The 18108-nt window shown below is 40.5% G+C and overlaps 1 protein-coding gene across 3 annotated transcripts; it reads right to left on the minus strand.

The window, feature by feature from the left end:
* Nucleotides 1-323: 323 nt before the first annotated feature.
* csf1ra (colony stimulating factor 1 receptor, a) lies at nt 324-16925 on the minus strand. 3 transcript variants are annotated; one of them, XM_081611327.1, is made up of 23 exons: nt 16562-16925; nt 14119-14247; nt 13809-13881; nt 12271-12555; nt 11897-12184; nt 11668-11804; nt 11424-11589; nt 11137-11338; nt 10696-10811; nt 9618-9729; nt 9314-9513; nt 9140-9231; nt 8903-9029; nt 8393-8497; nt 8172-8282; nt 7899-8061; nt 7737-7819; nt 7547-7650; nt 7097-7219; nt 5101-5212; nt 4910-5009; nt 3906-4017; nt 324-1770 (listed from the first exon to the last, which is right to left on the minus strand). In XM_081611327.1, exons 3-23 carry the CDS (start codon nt 13861-13863, stop codon nt 1624-1626), a joined length of 2940 nt encoding a protein of 979 aa, XP_081467453.1. In that variant the 5' UTR covers nt 13864-13881; nt 14119-14247; nt 16562-16925; the 3' UTR covers nt 324-1623.
* Nucleotides 16926-18108: the final 1183 nt, after the last annotated feature.

Below are 18108 nucleotides of genomic sequence, written 5' to 3' on the forward strand. Positions count from 1 at the left end.
TGGACATAAATCAGTTAGAATAAATTAATCTGCAAATAATGAGTGACGTGTTAGTTTTAGTCCCTGGTAAAGCAAAATAAGCAAATGGTTGAACTACTTTAAAGTCTGAAAATGTTTCTTTTAAAACAAAACAGTTATATTTTTAGAGACGTCTATCAGTACAATTTCAGAGTTTGGCAATATTCGGGGTTATTGTGGGAAACGTTCCAGAGGAAATTCAGATTGGATCAAATCCAACTGAAAAGAGGAAGTGAGGAGAGAGGAAGACAAAGGCCACACAGTTTCTGTCTGCACAGGAAATCAAAAAACACAAAACTGCAAAGTTCTTCCGAGTTTTACCAACACCGAAGTGGAAGCTAGACTTTTATTGGTAAGATTTTATTCAACAACTGCATCTGCACTGATTTAAACAAACAAAAAAAAAAAAAACACACTGAAATACCGACATGCTACAATCTACAACGTTCCAGTGAAATTAAAGATAACTTGAGTTTGTCTCAGACATATACACTATGAGACACCTCACTCCGACGCGAACACGTACAAAATGCCTGACATCGCACAAATTTTCCGTCTGTATCGCTCACATAGCTTATAAATCATTCTAAAAATCATCATACAGTTGGCAGTGTAGGCTGACTGCTACATATAGACATTAGTGAAACAATCATTAATGCCGGGGAATGAAAAGATCCAGTTGTCACGTACAAAATGTACATAAAAACAAAAAACGATAACAAGAAGTTCACATTGGCAGACATGAAAGGCCCAGAATAGATCCACAGATTCTTTCTGCTCCTAAACTACGCTGAACACCGCTAAATTAATTAAAGTGAAGCAGAACAATCACATGTTACTAACCACTGACGAGCATTGCAAGTGTGTCGTAAGAAAACGAGCCATGACCGAGGCACCGAGAAAACAACATGGTCATTCTTTTGCCTTCTCATTTCAGTTGCTTTACCATGTACAGAATATGGAAGGAACATGTTTTCGAACTTTCACCTAAAAGAGTGAGAAGAAAAAAAACTGACTAACTTTGAGAAAATCATAAATCAAGCCGTTTTAGTCCAGTGTTTGCAGTTATTATTGCGCGTGCTGTACATGCAAGCTCATATTGCACGTGCTGGCAATAAAACCATTAAAAAGGGAAGCGATCCTGCTGATTTCAACCTCCACGAAAACAAGACTGTCACCTCGTTACAGTAAACAATGTAATAAAGACGATGTACGGCAGATAACCGCTAAAATAAACACGTTATGCAAGACGAAAGACTGATGAACAGTCCACCAGTGGCGATGTTTTCAGTATAATAACAGCTCTGGAGAGCTTGCATGCTTGTTGACATGATTCCTCCCTTCGTGTCTTGCAGTCGAGGTTGGAATTGGCCGTTTCTAGTCATGGTCTGCACAGAAGCGAGTCACATGCTTCGCTGCAGCCGGTCGTCTGTCTGGCGAACAGGCACAGCGGAGCAAAAAATAGCTGAGAGGGTAACAGTCTGCAGTGCCGCAAAAAAAAAAAAACCCGACTCAGCCTTGAACTGCAGCAGTTTATTTATTTTTTATCATTATATTATTATTTTTTTAATGTTCTGTTTTACAAATGTATTGTTTGGGACTCTTTCAACAAAACTGATAGTTGTTTGTCTTCATCAGAGGCTGCTCCTCTTCTTCGTGGTCACAAGACTGGTCACAGGGGCCATCGTGACACTTAGGCTTGTCATACGCATCAGCCTCTGTGACCTCCTGCTGCATATTCTGGTAGATTACCTGAGGAAGGAAGCATTTAATGGTTTGATAGGTGCAACATATTTTATTTAAAATACTTCTGCTGATTCCATGTTTCGTCTGTGACAGAGACCTTTCTTAGATTGCGGTGTCCTCCAAGTCTAATTTGATTCCTCTTCAGACTATGATGCGAAAGTACCGCCAGTGGATGTTAGTCTGCTTTTGGTGGTACTGAGACAAACTGGACAAACCGCAACTAACGTAAAAGATGACCGCTTTAGGCACATTGATCTGTGCTTCCAGCAAATCCTATCAGATACTTTCAGTGGAGCAGATTTTAAGAGCACCTGCCAGATTTTTTCCGATTTCACTTCTTTGGTATTTAAAGGTTTCAGACAATCAAACTAATCTCAAACATCAAAGATAATCAGAAAAAAACATTTTCCAAATTATAGTACTTATTCGAGGAAGAAAACTGTCCAAACCAACTGTACCTATGTAGAAGCATAATCCATTTTTAAATCTAATAACTAAGTGGTGGCCATAGAGGCTATCAGAGATTTATGTTGCTATGGAAATATTTTTACCACATTCTTCATTGTTTAATTGTTTGAGTAAGACATACTGGAGAGGTTATGAGCATGACTGATCTGCTTGGAGACACAGAATAAAAATTTAATTTCATTTATTTGTTTTCAAATAGCCAGAGGGAACGTGCCAGTGTTGCTTCAGATCATTGTCTTGTGGTACAGCACAAGTACACCCGAGGTGGTGTCACAAACAGATAGCCAGATATGTGATTTTCTAATTGAGAGAACAGTTCATTGTTTTATTAAATGGAGCCCATTATCCAGATCTGGAATCAGTAAAATAGCCCCTGAATATCTCGTCACCACTGACATTTCTAACTGTGGGTATGATGATTTTTTCATTTAAATCTTATTCCAGGCGTAATCGGATACAGGCCTTCAAAAAGATTCCGTTTTGGACATGTCAGTCCACAGAATATTTTCCACAAGTCTTGGGGATCATTATTTAGTTTCTGACAAATCTAAGACAAGTCTTTGTTTTTTTTTTTTCCTAATCAAACATGAACCCAAACCTAAACTAAGTCAACGCAGCCCCGCGGTTCTCTAGATGTTGTTCTTGGTTCTTTTGAGAAATATCGGAAGGGTCAACATGCCACTGCTTTCGACGTTCAACATATAACATTTTTTGTGTGGATATTGGCTCACTGGAGTCCCATAGCCTTAGAAAAGGATGCAGTGCTTGTTGAGATTGTTAGTCTGCTGTGTGCTGCCAAACAATAGATAAATGATTTCTGGAGGGATAGTAGTGATCTGATCTGGGCATAGATAGTTTATGATTTAACAACTTATATTTTCACAAATGCGCAGGTTGGTTTGGATGGTTGTTTGCTCTTAATGAATGAAACCATCATTAAATACACATATAGTATTTTCTGTTTATCTTTGAATTTTTGTTTGAAACTTCATCTAGAAACTTTAGTTGTTGAATTGAATTGTTCAAGTGTTACAAAATCTGTGAAGGGAAACAAAACCATGTGATGCTCCAGACCAAATGTGTTTAATTTCATTTCCAAAGAGACAAAAGAGTTTTGCTTGTTAGCCTAGTTGATTTATTTATTTAAAAAAAGGACAAACAGAGGAAATTTGTAAAGGAGTCATCATGCATATGTAAAGATTTAGAGAGACTCAAATGATTGTAATGTAAATAAATTGCTTGTTTCTCCAGGTATCACTGGAATTCAAACACCAAGCAGCAATTTGGGTTGGTAAGAAACAAACTATCTCTTCTTTTAGAAATTCTGGGTCTGGTTTAGAGGGTCTCCTTGTTCTTTTTTTTCCCCATCTTTAAAATTCCAAAATTTACTTCAAACATGTAGCACAAATGAATAAGAACGTTCCCAGTTTAACTCCTGTTACATTACCAGTTTAAAATGACAGCTTATTGGTACTTGGACCATTTGTATTTATTGAAGTGATACTTGATGAAAAAAGGTTTGTGAACCGCTAACGTAATCAATTAGGCTAGAGAGCAAACTCTTTTGTCTCTGTGAAAACGAAGTTAAAGTAAACACGTTTGGCCTGGAGCGTCACATGGTTTTGTTCCTTTCACAGATTTGATCAGTCCAGCCTGGAATCACACTAACTCACCTGCTCCTCCTCCAGTTGGCCCCCCAATAGCTTTTCTATCATTTGTCCGATTTTGCTAAAGGTCGGACGCTTTGTGGGTTCCAGGTTCCAGCACATTTTCATGATGGCGTACCTGGAACAGAGCAGAAAGCGGGGTCTCAGTGTGGCACAAGCTAAACCATAAAACACAGCTCTGGCAACACGCTTGGCGAGGCCAGTGAAGGTAGTGACGCAGTTCAATAAGAGAGGCTTGTTCATAACAACCATCGGCCCTCGAGTCCCATTTTGAGGCCGTGAAATAGCAAGTTACACGGCTTCCTGGCGCTGCGATCATGTGGCTAACAGGCAGAACCGAGGCCTGACTCACAACAGGACAACAGATGATCAGGCCCTGACTCTGACTCAGTCCCTTCCATTTCCACGACTCGTGTGACGACGGTGCTAAATTGGTGTACACAGATGCTGCGGCCCCTCCAACCCCGGGACACAGAGCAGAAGGTCTTTAGTTTTTCCACTCCGTCACTTTGCAGTTTAAGCTCGCTGAATTCGAGAATGAGTGAAGTAAAATCCGACATAATGGAAGCGTTTCATCCGGCTATCTCCTGTATCAGTAATTTCAGATATGAGATAGGCCCAAAGACATCAGAACGGAAAGAAAAAGCCTCTTTGTTTTTGCTGCGATAAACCTTTGCCCAGCTGGCTGCTTCGTCTGCGTGATGCTGTACTCGACTTAGAATTAATCATCAGTATTAATGTTGTCATATTGAAGTCACTTGCATGTCATTTCATCAGTTGCATGCAAGCCAGCAACAAAATACTATCATGACTGCTCATGCACCGATGAGCTGAGTGCTGGGAGGCAAATATCATGTCTGAGTTAATTGCTGATAGTCACCCGATGCCCCACTCAAACCCACCTGATAATGAAGTAGTGCTCGGCAGAGCTTTATCATTGAAAATTGTAAAAGAGGGGCTGAGCCCGGTTGCTATGAGCAGAATCCTGCAGACAGGGTGCAAGAGCTTACATATCAAGTGGAGCAAAGTCAGGCTGGGACATCTGATAGCCGCGCTTCACCATCTTATAGAACCTGGTGTCCACAGCTATGCTGGGATATGGACTCTGGCCTGAAAGAAAAGCCAAAAAGCTTGACAAGGTTTTGCAGGTGCATCATGATTGGAAAGGTGAATACGAGGTCAACTCTGAGATTATTCCTACCTAAAGAGAAAATCTCCCATAAGAGGATGCCGTAGGACCAAACGTCACTCTGCACAGTGTAGACACAGTCAAAGATGCTCTCTGGGGCCATCCACTTCACAGGCAGACGGGCCTTCACACACACAACCACATATGTTAAACAGCTTGGAATGAATAAATTAATGACTCTCACAAGTGAAAACCGATATGAAAAGACACAAACAGCTTTTTTTTATTTTTGTCTGACATGATGGAACTTGTCTTATTCCAGATAATTTAGGAATACAGCCGTTTTAATTTGCTAAATGCCAGAGTAATGAGATATTATGCCACTTTCTTCCAATTCAGCAGTTCACAAAGATTGATGTAATAATGTAGTGACTTTATAAGTTTCAGATTAATTTTCAAACTTTAAAACAACATGAGGATGTCAAGCCCTTATACTATTCTGGAAGGAGACAAGTTATGAGTCCTAGAGATGAACATGTCTTGGAGTGAGGTGTAAATATCAACCACAAATCAAAAGCCACTTTGAAGATGCTGGCTGAAGCCAATGTCATTAACCACATGGGAAGAAAAGCCACTCAGTGACAAAGAAGGCATTACTCTAAAAGCCACACAGAACGCCAGAAGACAGTTCACAAAACACTTCAATTTTTAGACACGTGTAATGTGATGAAAAGTAAAAATGTTCATCATAGACATGTTTGTGTATGATGACAAACATGAACAAAGTCAAAGATCTGACTCTGTTCCATCAGTTCTGTCAGAAGGAATGGGCCAAATTTCTAGAAAGCTATCATAAGAAAAGTGTCAACAAACACGCAAAACATTTTACTCAAGTCATACACTTTAAAAGTTATTGAACACTAAGTAAATGTATGGTAACTTCTTAGAATAAAAGTAAAAAAAATCTCTGATTTTTTTTATTTTTTCTTGTTTAGAAATAATTTGGTAATCCTGAGTGACCATTAACAGGAGATCTTTTATGAGGCTTTATTGGCTCTAGTGGCGTTTATTTTAAAGTGGTCATGCAGGAAGTGGAAAATGAGAGAGGGAAGAAGACATGCGGCAAATCTCATCGGACCAGGACTCGAACCTGTGCTGACCGGAGCTAGAACTAAGGTTCCTGCACCACCACAGCATCAATACACGGGGGATGTTTAGTCTGATTTAATGTTAGTAAGACAGAAAAGGTTTTGAGTCACTTGTGGTTATAATAAATGTCCAGTGATATAATAAATACACGTTAAATGCTAAAATATCTGTTAACATTTCAGTTTGCACAATTTACTTAGGAACTCAAGAATTGTAGTGAAGTTTTTTTTTACCCAATCTAAAAATAGTAAGTTACTTGATCTTATTCGAAAGAGCTAATCCGACTTTAGTCATAATTAATCATCACTACAGAACTTTTTTGAAAGCCAGATATTAAATAAACATCTCTAAAATTTTTGATAAAATTAAGATTATCTTATTTCAACAATTTCTTTAGCCTACAAGTTATCATAAATAATTTTTTTTATAAATGTTTAATACATCTCAACTAATGTTTCCAGGAAAGGTTGGCCTCATTTACTCATAATTGTTTGGGTTTTTTTACTCAAAGTTTATAAAATTTATATGATACTTTGTTTTTTACTATAAGTCTTTCAGGAACTCTTTACAAGTTGCTTCACTCTGCTGGTAAGCTGCCTGGAATGAAACTACTTTCTTTAGTTTTTGTCTGTCCTGAAATAAATCAGGTATTAAAAAAAAAAAATTAAACAGTATTCTTATGAAAACTAACATTTAGCCAAGACTGGCGTGTCTCGTAAGCAGTGGACTGCAAAATCAACTCTATTAAGTATAATATGCCGACAGGAAGTACTCAAAAATCATTGGTGAAAGGTGGGACACCATCGGACTTTTGCATTTTTGCTTAATGTTATCATAATGTGAGACTCTCACTGCATGGGACAAGGTAAGGTAGGGTTATGGTTAGTCAAAGTTAGCAATCATCCACTCAAGCACTTACGTTGCCCTTCACAACATAGTTGGAGTCATTCATGATGTCTCGGGCCAAGCCAAAGTCACAAATCTTTGCCTCTCTGCGGCTGGTCAGGAGGACGTTCCTGGCAGCAACGTCTCTGTGGATACACTGAAGAAAGACAAAACCACACAGTTGGTGTCCTGTTATAACGTCTTGCAACATAAAAAGCAATCAGTTTAGTGTGTTTCCTTAATATAGCAGCAATTGTATAATGAAAGGCTTCAAACCATTACCAGTAAATGGATATAAGAAATGCAAAGAGGGAAATTCCCACTCTTAACACCCAGCGAATGATTTCACAGGCTTCCTTTTACAGTGGAACTGTCGTCAGTGGAAACGCCTTCCCTAGTGTCTGTGACCCTGTCCAGGAATGGAAACAGAGCTGCTCCTATTTATAATTTACAGAAGTGTCTCATAAATTTTCTATGTTCTTACATTTTTAGCAGCAAGAAAGTCAAGGCCCTGCGCGACTTGAAGGGAGAATCTCAGCAGGTCGTCAATGTCCAGTGGCCAGTCGCCAGTCTCCTCGCAGTCCGACTCTGAACGAGAATCAGAGAAAGGTGGTGTTCAGTGAGTTGTATTCTCTATGCTATTGTTTGGATACAACCTCTGGAGCTGTTTGTACCTCGAGATTGTTCTGTATTTGGCAGCTGACTGGGTCTCATCTCCAAGTAGCTGCTTGAGGCGAAGCTTGAGATCCCGCTGTCACTGTGAATCAATCGTCACGATAAATGGGTTTTTCTTTGAATTCCTCCTACGCTATTAGGTTCCATGTTTGGTGACGAACCTTCTGATGAACTGCTTCTGAATGCAAATGTTTTTGTAATCGCTCGAGCTCTCGCCGATCTCGGGAATGTTCATGACGAAGTTCACAAAAGTCTCTGCTTTCTGGCGAAGGAAGTTCAGCAGGTCACCGAGGCTGCAGTACTCAGTGATCACAAGCACTGGTCCTGGAGAGGAAACATAGTTTAAAAGTGTTTTCATGCAATTTACTTTGTAACACTTGATTTTCCATGGATTCAACAAAGTTTCATAAGCAATTTTTTTTTTGCCGTCTGACCTCCATAAGTGCAGGCCCCAAGCAGATTGACTATGTGTTTGTGATGCCCCAGGTGACTTAGGATCTTCAGCTCAGACATTAGAGCCTCCCTCTCATCTGAATGGGCACTGGCTGCAGATAAACAGTATGGACCATAGAAAAAAATTTTTTAGTGGTTTTTAACCTATATAGAGGTCTACTTGGAGTAAAATACGGAGTCTCTGAGATATAGCAGATCTCACCTTTTAACATTTTCACAGCCACACGCATGACATTGTCCTCCTTCCCCAGACCGTAAGCCGTTGCTTCAACAACTTTTCCAAATGCACCCGCACCCAAAATCTTTCCTGTTAAGCGACAAAGCACACAGGCGGATCCTTTCTAATCCTTCTTGCTGTGTAATTCATAGTTTTACGGCATTCATTTTTATTTTCCACTTCAATCACTATCTTTATTAGATATCCTATTGCTATAGGCTAAGTTGGGTGTTTCAGATGATTATTTATTCCGAGTCTGGTTCTGCTGAAAAGTCTTGTTAAAAGGGAGTCATTCCTCTCTACTGTCACCATATGCTTACTCAAGTGAATGACTCAGTACAATCAGCTGAGCTGCTTTTTTGTAGTGCCTCATGATGACACTTGTTCTAACTTGTTGCTTTATCAGTATGCTTATTTCAAGTGAATTGAGTTAAATCTAATCAAAAATAAACATTTATGATTACGTGTTCAAATAAAAATTGACACTTAGGTAACCTAGTTTTAGCTTGTCTCTTGGGAACTCCCACTTCTCATTGTATGGCAGCTGTGTGGGGTCGATGAAAGTGTAATTGTTGCCATCCCTCGCTTCTATGATCTTCCAACGGATTTCGTAGCGGGGTTTCTGCAAATTAAAGTCAGAAAACACCTCTTCGGTTCAACTAAATCTGTAAACTTTCCCACAGTCCATAATTCAGGATGAAAACCAGTCACCATGTGGAGCTCTCAGTATACCTGCTTGTATTTGTAAAGCAGAATGGCCAGCAGCACCAGGAGGATTGCTAGAATTCCTGCAGCTCCACTCAGGGTTGTAGTAAAGAGCTTGTCTGTCCGATTAGAGAACAAACAAACAAAATGAGAAACCGCGATTGCAATCCGTGAGATCTAGAAGAAAAGTCACATCCTCACCAGACACCTCCATGGCGAGCGTGTCTCGGCTCACACCAACGAGGTTGAAGGCTACGCACTCCACCGTCATTCTCTGGCTGGACAGTCCAACCGTAAGGATGCTCTCCACCTCCACAGCTCCGTACTCTTCCCTCTGGACTTCCACAGTGGGAGCCTGGAGAGGGATGGCCAGCTGCAACCCTGACGTATTTTCATTACACCTAAGCCACAGTGAGAGGACGATGAAACATTAAGAATCTTAATGTGTAATGTTAGGATAAACTTAGTGACAACTTAATAGTCATAGCTGTCAGGTTGTACTCACGTGGGTCGTATCCCCGGACACTGATACCAGATGATCCTCGGAGCCGGATAGCCAAACGAGGTACAAGACAGAGTAGTTACATTTTCCCATCTGACGACTGCATTAGGTCTCTCTGGCATAAAAAAAAAACACAAAAAAAAACATTGCAGTTTTACACATTGGCTTTAAAGCGAACCCCTCGAGGAACAGTGGAGACAATAAAAAATTAAAAGTAGTTTAGTGAGACTCTAAGTTACATTTGAAAGTTCTTCGACCGGTTTTCTTAGGACCTAAATTACTTTTGTGAGATGTAATAAATGCTGTACAAGCTTTTGAGTTGCGGTCGTGGCATTTCACTTTGGTGCACTGATTGGTACTTTTGCCTTGCAGCAAAGTGTCATGGGTTCAAGTCCTGGTCTTGCCTTTGATTGTTCTCTCCATGCATGGGTGGATTCTCTCAGAGGACACCAGTCTTATCCCATGATCAAAAAACATGACTATGAGGTTAATTGGTCTCTCTGAAACTCTCTCTGAAACTGCCCTCGGGACTGAGTGTGCACATGCATATTTTATTTTGTTTTTTGTCCATCCGGTCTATATGTTTTCCTGTAATGGACTAGCCTGCAAGAAAAATTTAGAATAGACAGTTGGAGGATGGAAGATCCTGAGTGTGAGATCTCACAAAATATTCTTACAAAATCAAATCCTTAGCTATTTTTCTTAAAATCCTCCAGTCATTTTGTGATATTCCACAAATTCTTGTAGGATTTTGACTTATCTGAGATCTCCACATCATTCTGACAAGAAATACAACACATCTATCGACATTTATTTATGTTTCTTGCCATTTGCATATAGTCTTTGCCAGCTCCACTGTCTACACCTACCAGTGGTATTGCTGCCCTTACCTGCTGTTATGCTATTTTAGGCATTTTTATTGGATCTCACGAATCCTTTGAGGTCTTTAAAACCTTTGCAGAATATCCTAAATTATCCAGCGTCACTTGCCGGGTTCAATAACTTTAAGATCTATCAGGCAGTCAAGGACATATTTTTACAATAATAAAAAAAAGAGTTTACTTTAATTTGTGTCACTTACGATACATTTGGACTTGAAATGAGATGGATGCATTGGTCAAGTCACTCTTTGCATAGAAAGTGTATTGTCCTTGCTCCTGTATGTTCATCCTCTTCAGCTGCAGAGTTGCGACGTATCTAATACAGGACGAAACCAAAACAACAACAAAAAAATATATTTTAACTGAAAAACAAAAATTTTTGGAGTAAGAAGAAGTGACTAATTCTGCGGTTTGTATTCAGACAGTCCCTATGTATCACTTCTTCGTAAGTCCACATTTTTAAAAACAGAACTTTGTTCTTCCCTTTAGCAGTTTTTTTGACCTGAGTGGAGATATGATGACCTTCATGTTCCTGGTCAAATTTACACAAAATGCACCGACAGCATTTCAGAACAATTTCCTCTTCTGCAGTTCTGTCTAGCAGTTGGACAAAGCTCTTTTTATATCTCCAGGCTTTGCACCTGTTGTTGTATCGGATGAACTTGTGCTCCTGTGTGGATGTGTTGGGCGGTGTCGGAGTCAGCCATCCTTGCTCGGTTATTTGAGGGTAGGCTTCAATGAGCAAGCTGAGCTCCAGGTCTTCTCCCTCTTTCACCACAACAGAGAGACCCTTGAGGGTCAGTGTTGGTGAGAGCTGGGGCAGCAGCCTGATGTAGGGCTTATCTGAAAAATAAAAAGTTCAGAAAATCAGCAACTTTTGTGCATAATAACGGTGAAACACAGGAGATGAAGCTGTTTTGTTTCTTACCCACGACCAGCAGGTACGTAGTTGTACTGTTCACTCCGGCTTCGTTAGTTCCGATGCAGGAGATGTTTCCAGTGTCTGCAAGGTCCACGGCAGAGATTGTCAGGATGCTCTGGATGTCTAGACGATTTTCTCCATTTGAGCGAACTGTCTCTTCTATTGTTGGGTTCTAAAACGAGAAGCACAAATCTGAGCCGAGATCCAGACAAATGCTTCAGACGAGACTTCAAGGACGCCTCCCACTGACCGATTTGGTGGTGTATTTCCATGTGACGTTGTAGTTGAAGTTTGGATTGTGTGTTGTGCAGCGAATCTTAATTTCTTCCCCAACTATCCGTACATATTCATCTGTCTCCAAGAAGACATACGGAGGGAAGCGAAGCTCTACAGCAAAAAAAAAAAAAAGAATATATTTGTGAGTGCTTGATATTTAGAAGGTTTTAGTCAATCAGTTTTGCACGACCAAGTGATCTCACTCTGAATGACGTTGATGGAAAACGCCTTGGAGGTTCTTTCCACTCCATTGACCTTGGCGGTGCACACGTAGTCAGCGTTGAAGCTCGGGTGGAGGCTGTGGATGAGGATGCCACGGTGCCTGTCCACAGTGAAGTTCATTCCGGGTGGCACAGTGGTGCCGTTGTCCATGCGGAGGCCCAGATCGGTGGCTGAGGGGTCTGTTAGCAGGCAGGGCAGTCGGAAGTTATCCCCCTCCTTCCTCACCACACGCAGAGTTGTGCTGCTTGTCCAAAACACTCGCTGTGGGTCTGAAATGGGGAGGAAAATGCACGTGATCAGCCTTAATAACTACTGTAACACAATCACGCAACGATTCTCAGCTGATCTCACTCACCTTTCACATACACATGCAGTGAGGAGGTCAAAGTATTGAAACTGGGTTTAGCAGTGTAGAAGCACTTGTACGTTCCAGTGAATTCTGCCGAGGAGCGTTCCACCTTGAAGACGCGGACGTTCCCGTTGCCCCTGGATACATAACGCCTGTGTTTGGGCAGCCTGGGTTGCCAGTTCACAGGTCCGTTGCCTTCACACCTCAGATCCAAAGGCCTCCCGGCCCTAACCACCACCTCGGGGCCCGTCACCACCTTGGAATTGACTCTGATTATCGGCTTCCATTCCTCTGTTTCAGCAAAATAACACATTTTTCTTTAGATCAATCAAGCTTTAGTACCTTTTTTTTTTTTTTTTTTTAGTTTGTTCATTCCCTTGTCTGATCGATGAGTCAGAGTTATTTTAGAATTTCAACCTCCTTTCTGCAAAATCCTCACTTCTGTTTTCCATAGTCTGGGAACCAAATACGTATTCAATAAGCAAAAAACACAAGAAGCCCATTTAAGGGATAGATACATTAAACGAAAGCCTAACACCTACATTTAGATAACTGTGAGCCAGTAAGTGTTAAAAGAGACCATGCTGAATGAATATTTCTCTCTTTAAGAACAATCATATCTTGTATTTCAATATTAAGGAGTTTGTTGATAGCAACAGGCAAGTATTATGAATCTAAAGAGGGCTCATTTTAGAAAGACTAAGTCACTTCTATTCTAGATTTTTCTTTCAGTGTCCGTACTTTCAGTATGGTGACAAAAGTTTCCCTTTATGAATCTCGAAGGAGAACTGAGATTCCACGTTCAGCATTTCTCTATTCACCGCAATATTTCTCACAGTAACTGGGATTCAAATGTTGTTTCATGGCAATCAGCAGTTCTGCGCTTAATTTACGTGTCTGTAAAAAGCTGCCTCTCCATCCCTTTTGTCTAAGTGAGTGAACTTTTCATCCAAGCTGAAAATAACCCCAATTAGATCTCACGAAGTGATCCAAAAACAAGCAGAGCTAATCCATTCAGCTCCCAAATCAGACCAAAATTAGAGGATTTCACATGTTCAAATTTAAATACTTTAAACTGCAAAACAATAGCTGGTGGGTGATAACCACTTATCGCAGTCAAAGCTGTGTTGAAATGCAGCAGGGGAAAAAAGAGAAACAATGTCAAGAATGGTCCCACAAGCAACTCATGATCTTGTCAATTGTTCTGCTTGTTAGACACAGTATTGTGTACAATTTCTACAAACCACGAGCGAATGCAAACAACAACAACAACAACAACAACAACAACAACAACAACAAAAAAAAAGCTTCTCAAAGAAAAGTCTGTCATTTTGCATTTTATAAAGTTGTGGAGCAAATGAACATGTTCAATCTGGATTTGACTAACTGGTTTACAGTTTTATGCATTAATCTACAATATCAAACCAGTACCACACATTTAAATTGTGGAATACACACCAAAGCTTCAGCAGACAGGAACAGAAATAGGACAGCAAAAAATATTGTCAAATAGATTTATCTTGGCAGCGTTAGTCCCGTCTTACCTGAAGATGCAGAGGCCACAAGCACCAGCAACAGCGTGAGGTGGGACTGCATCATGGATAAACTCCAGACCTGCTGGTTAAAAAAGCAACACTGGCTGCTAAATAGTCCACATTTGACTTATGGGAAAGAGAAAGATGAAGAAATCAGAAAACTGTCTAGGAAGTTAGGTTATCGCTGCATCCCTTCTTTTACTTCTCTTTTCTAACCACTCAGAGAAGCTTTGTTGGTAAGAAAGCATTTTATAACTTAGCAAATTGAAAAAACTACATTTGACATTATTGAATGTTAGCTTATGTGAAATATTCTCACCTCTAGATGTCTTCAGCTTGAAGGAGGGATGGAATAACTTCCCTGGGTTTTGGAAGTTCCCAGCATCCAAGCACGGGCATAAGAGTCCCTTCCTCCCTCTTCCTTTGTCTGTGCCCTTATTCCTCCTTTCTGCTTGTTTACGGACACACAGCAAACATCAGTGAGTGAGGGCTGGAGGGTGGAGGGAACTGTGCATGTGTCAAGGAGAAGGCGGTTCAACTTATCATGCTTGACAAATTAATGAGGCATTTCAAATTTGACAGAGAGAGTCCCAGTAAAGACAGCTGGAGAAGTGGGACTTTTCATCTGTGTCAGTGCTAACCGGTGGCTACAAGGCTGTTTTGCCTGGCAGTAAATGGGCAGATATGATTGGGTCAGATTGCAGACTCTTAAAACATTTAGACAAAAAAAAAGGTGATCCTGTAGAAAATCCTGTTCAATGAAATTTACGTGATGCTAATTCACAACAACTTCCTTCGCAATGCAAGTTGAATCTACAGAAGGCTATATTCAACTTGAATCAAATTCAGTCCAAACTGTAGTTAAATTAATCAAATGTGTCCAGCACAATGGCATCTTATAGTTGGATTTATAGTCAGTCCAATCTAATCTGAACTGTCAAACAATAGACTCAGACAGACAACCAAGAATGCCAAATAATCTATAGTTAATGCAGTACTGAAGAGGCGGGTCAGCCATGACATCCAGAGCCTTCAACCCCTTTCTACTTGTACTCTTTCTACTTCACTGGTTGTCACAGGCAACAATGTCGTTTTTGTCCACAGTCACTGGAAAATGGATTTGCAAAGAAGATCCCAAATGTGGTTTACCTGGACTCCCCATTCCCAACCTTCCACTAAACATAGGAAACACATTCCCACAGGAGTGAGTTGAAGACTTCCTAAACACTCAATCATGGCATTTGTTATGGACATAAAATGAAACGGGGATAACCAGCACTCCAAAAATATTCATAGGTTTTAAAAAGGGAAAAAAATAGGATATCCATAGGATAAGAAGTCCAAGTAATTAAAAACTGCTTCAAATTAGATGAGATACTTTAAGTTCTCCATCAGTGACAATGATAATTGTCAAAAGTCGTCTAGATTGACCAAATATTTATCCTTACAGCATTACTGAGGGGGTCATAGGAGTCTGGTCTACGTGTGTTTTAAGGATCTGGAGAAAGAGTTACAGCCCTAAGACATTTTATGAGAGCTTCTTTGGGAGTATGGGATAACTGGATGGTGTTTAAGGATTAGCCAATCCTATATGCTCAAAGCAAGAGTTGTGTCTGCATTCTTAGCACAAAGTGGAACCTGATTCAAGTGCATCCATAGGTGCTGTCCCTTGTCACCAGTCCTGTTAGTGATGTTCATGGAAATAAATTCAAGGCTTAGCCTGGAGATGAGGGTGCCTGGGAGTCATCTTTGCTTTTCACAGATGATGCGCGTGGTTCTGTTGGCTTCTTCAGGTCATGACCTCCAACATACCCTGTAGCGGTTTGCTTCAAAGTGTGTTGAGAATCAGCTCCTTTAAGTCTGAGGCCATGTTTCTTGACTGGAAAAACTTGGATTGTCCCATCTGGGTTGAAGGTCAGTCTCTACCCAGTGGCGGAGCTAGACTTTTAAAGTTAGGGGGGCCAAGGGGGGGCCAGGACTACGTCTGGGGGGGCAAAATTTTAAATGTGTGTGTGCACATCTATATCTATATATATATATATATATATATATATATATATATATATATATATATATATATATATATATATATAAACTAACCAAACTGAACCAAATATTCAGTTTGGTTATTTAAAAAATTAACCAAACTGAATATTTGGTTATTTTTTAAGCCCCTCTGTCATTTGACATGTTATAATTAACACCTTTGACTGGCGCACATGGAGACATGATAGACTTTACGCAAAGAGTTCATCGCAGAGGAAACTAAAATCAATCAAATAAAAGATCCTTTCTGAATATCATCTCATGGACACTGAACTAAATGCGTCTTTCTGACCCGGAGCTGACAGTGTGTTGAAGAGTTATGGACACCTTGGTTAGGAAGCTCTGCTTTGACAGGTAATTTGACAAGTAACAATAGTTCGGGTCGGACCAGAATTATTTGCCTGATGGTGCTCGGGCTTCTCATGAGTTTACATTTAATGAGTTTGCAGCACACAGAGAAAACCTAAAGAGAATGCGATCTACTTATTGTCGTTTAAATAGAGGAATAACAGCTGACTGTTGAGAGAGGAAAGAAATTAAAGTGCAGATCCGTTAGGCAGAAACAAGCGCAGAGCGCTGGGCAATACATGCGCATAAATGCTCCACAGTTACGCTCCAATTAATCACACATGAGATGACAAACGCCAAATATACAATATATAGTTACACTGCTTACGTTAATGGTGTTTTAAAAACAAAACCAGTAAAAACTTAACTGAGTTAATATGTCAGATTCCCTCCTCAGCCTCGTCTTGATAAGAACAGAGAGCAGTCCGCTGGTTTCTGTCCAGAATGTGATCAAGCGCAGCTGACCACTTGGTGCGCAGACAGTTTCAACTTTACGCACAGAGAACATCGTGGAGCTCATTATTAATCAGACTAAGAACAATATCAGTCAGAGGATCATCTCTGATCTGGCCGCTTTAACGGACCAGAGACTTTGGAGCTTCTAGCGCAGCTGATCCGCTTCTGCTGGTTTTTCTCCCGCTGAGGGATCAGGAAACGATCAGAGTTCTGTCGTCTTCTAATCACGTCATTTCGTGAATTGTTACCTGATTTCAAAAACGTTCTAACAGAGAAATAATAAATGTTTCGTTGGATGACTACAAATTGGAAATAAAATGATTTTTTTCTTTGACGGAAAAAACTGCAGTGCCACCTCTGATCCAAACTAGAACATTGTCGGCCCCTTTTCGGTTTTTTCTCTTTTTTGCGGAGGATCAATAAATAACTTATTGGTGTTTTACCATCACCACCAGGTATGAAGTGCTCTAGCCTTTGAGTTTCACCACAGCGCAGCACAACTGAAACACCCAGGAGAAGAATTTCAGCTTGTTTTTATGACAAAGGAGGCTGGTAAAAATCTATTTATTTATGTCATCACATGGACTTATATAAAGTTTTATACATTTTCTTTTCATATATTTATTATTGTTTTTCTTCTTTAGATATTAGGTTGACTTAGAATGATTCCAAATAATGTACAGGAATAACCTGGTGCCGTTACATGTCAATCATCAGGGGGGCCGCTGGGGGGGCCAATCAGATGACAGGGGGGGCACTGGTCCCCCCTCTGGCTCCACCACTGTCTCTACCTCAAGGAGAGAAGCTGAAGTATTTTGATATACTTCAGCTTCACCCTATCCTATAATCATGAGTGATTATAGGATAGGGTGTGAGATGGACAGAGGAAATTGGACTCTGTCCTCAGTAATGCAGCCACTACATGTGTGGTGAAGAAACATCCGAGCCAAACAATAAAGCTCTCGATCGAAAGAGATCCATGTCTCTTACGGCCGTGAGACATGGATCTTGACCAAAAGGATGAGATTCCAGATGCAATTGGCTAAAATGAGCTTCCTCCAGAGGGTGGCTGGACTCAGAGATAGTATGAGGATCTTTATTATCAGAGGGAAGCTCAAAGAAGAGCCACAGTACCTCTAAGGAGTACGTTGATGTGGGGGGCATCTAATCAGGGTGGCACCTGGGCACGTTTCACTGAGAGAAGATCTCGGGGAAAACCCAGCTCTAACCTTAGGAACTATGTATCCCATCTAGCCTGGGAATGCCTTAGGATCCCCCATAATTAGCAGGAGTCATCAGTGGGAAGACGGATGTATGTGGTTCCCTCCTGGATCCGTTGCCCTGCAACCCTGTCTTGGATAAGTGAAAGATAATTAGTGGATGGATAGAAGTTATCTAAGACCAGAATCAATTGAGCCATTGATCGATTGATTACACTTAATTAATGGAGGCCATATTG

The sequence above is a fragment of the Poecilia reticulata genome, chromosome 10 (assembly GCF_904066995.2).
Source record: "Poecilia reticulata chromosome 10, P_reticulata-male-v2, whole genome shotgun sequence".
Taxonomy (NCBI): Eukaryota; Metazoa; Chordata; class Actinopteri; order Cyprinodontiformes; family Poeciliidae; genus Poecilia; species Poecilia reticulata.

Coding starts and splice junctions, on each gene's coding strand:
- csf1ra (XM_081611327.1), bottom strand. CDS start 13,863: ATGATGCAGTCCCACCTCACGCTGTTGCTGGTGCTTGTGGCCTCTGCA. Junction 7,820..7,898: donor CAGAAGCAGTTCATCAGAAG/GTTCGTCACCAA, acceptor ATTGATTCACAG/TGACAGCGGGATCTCAAGCT. Junction 7,651..7,736: donor AAATACAGAACAATCTCGAG/GTACAAACAGCT, acceptor ATTCTCGTTCAG/AGTCGGACTGCGAGGAGACT.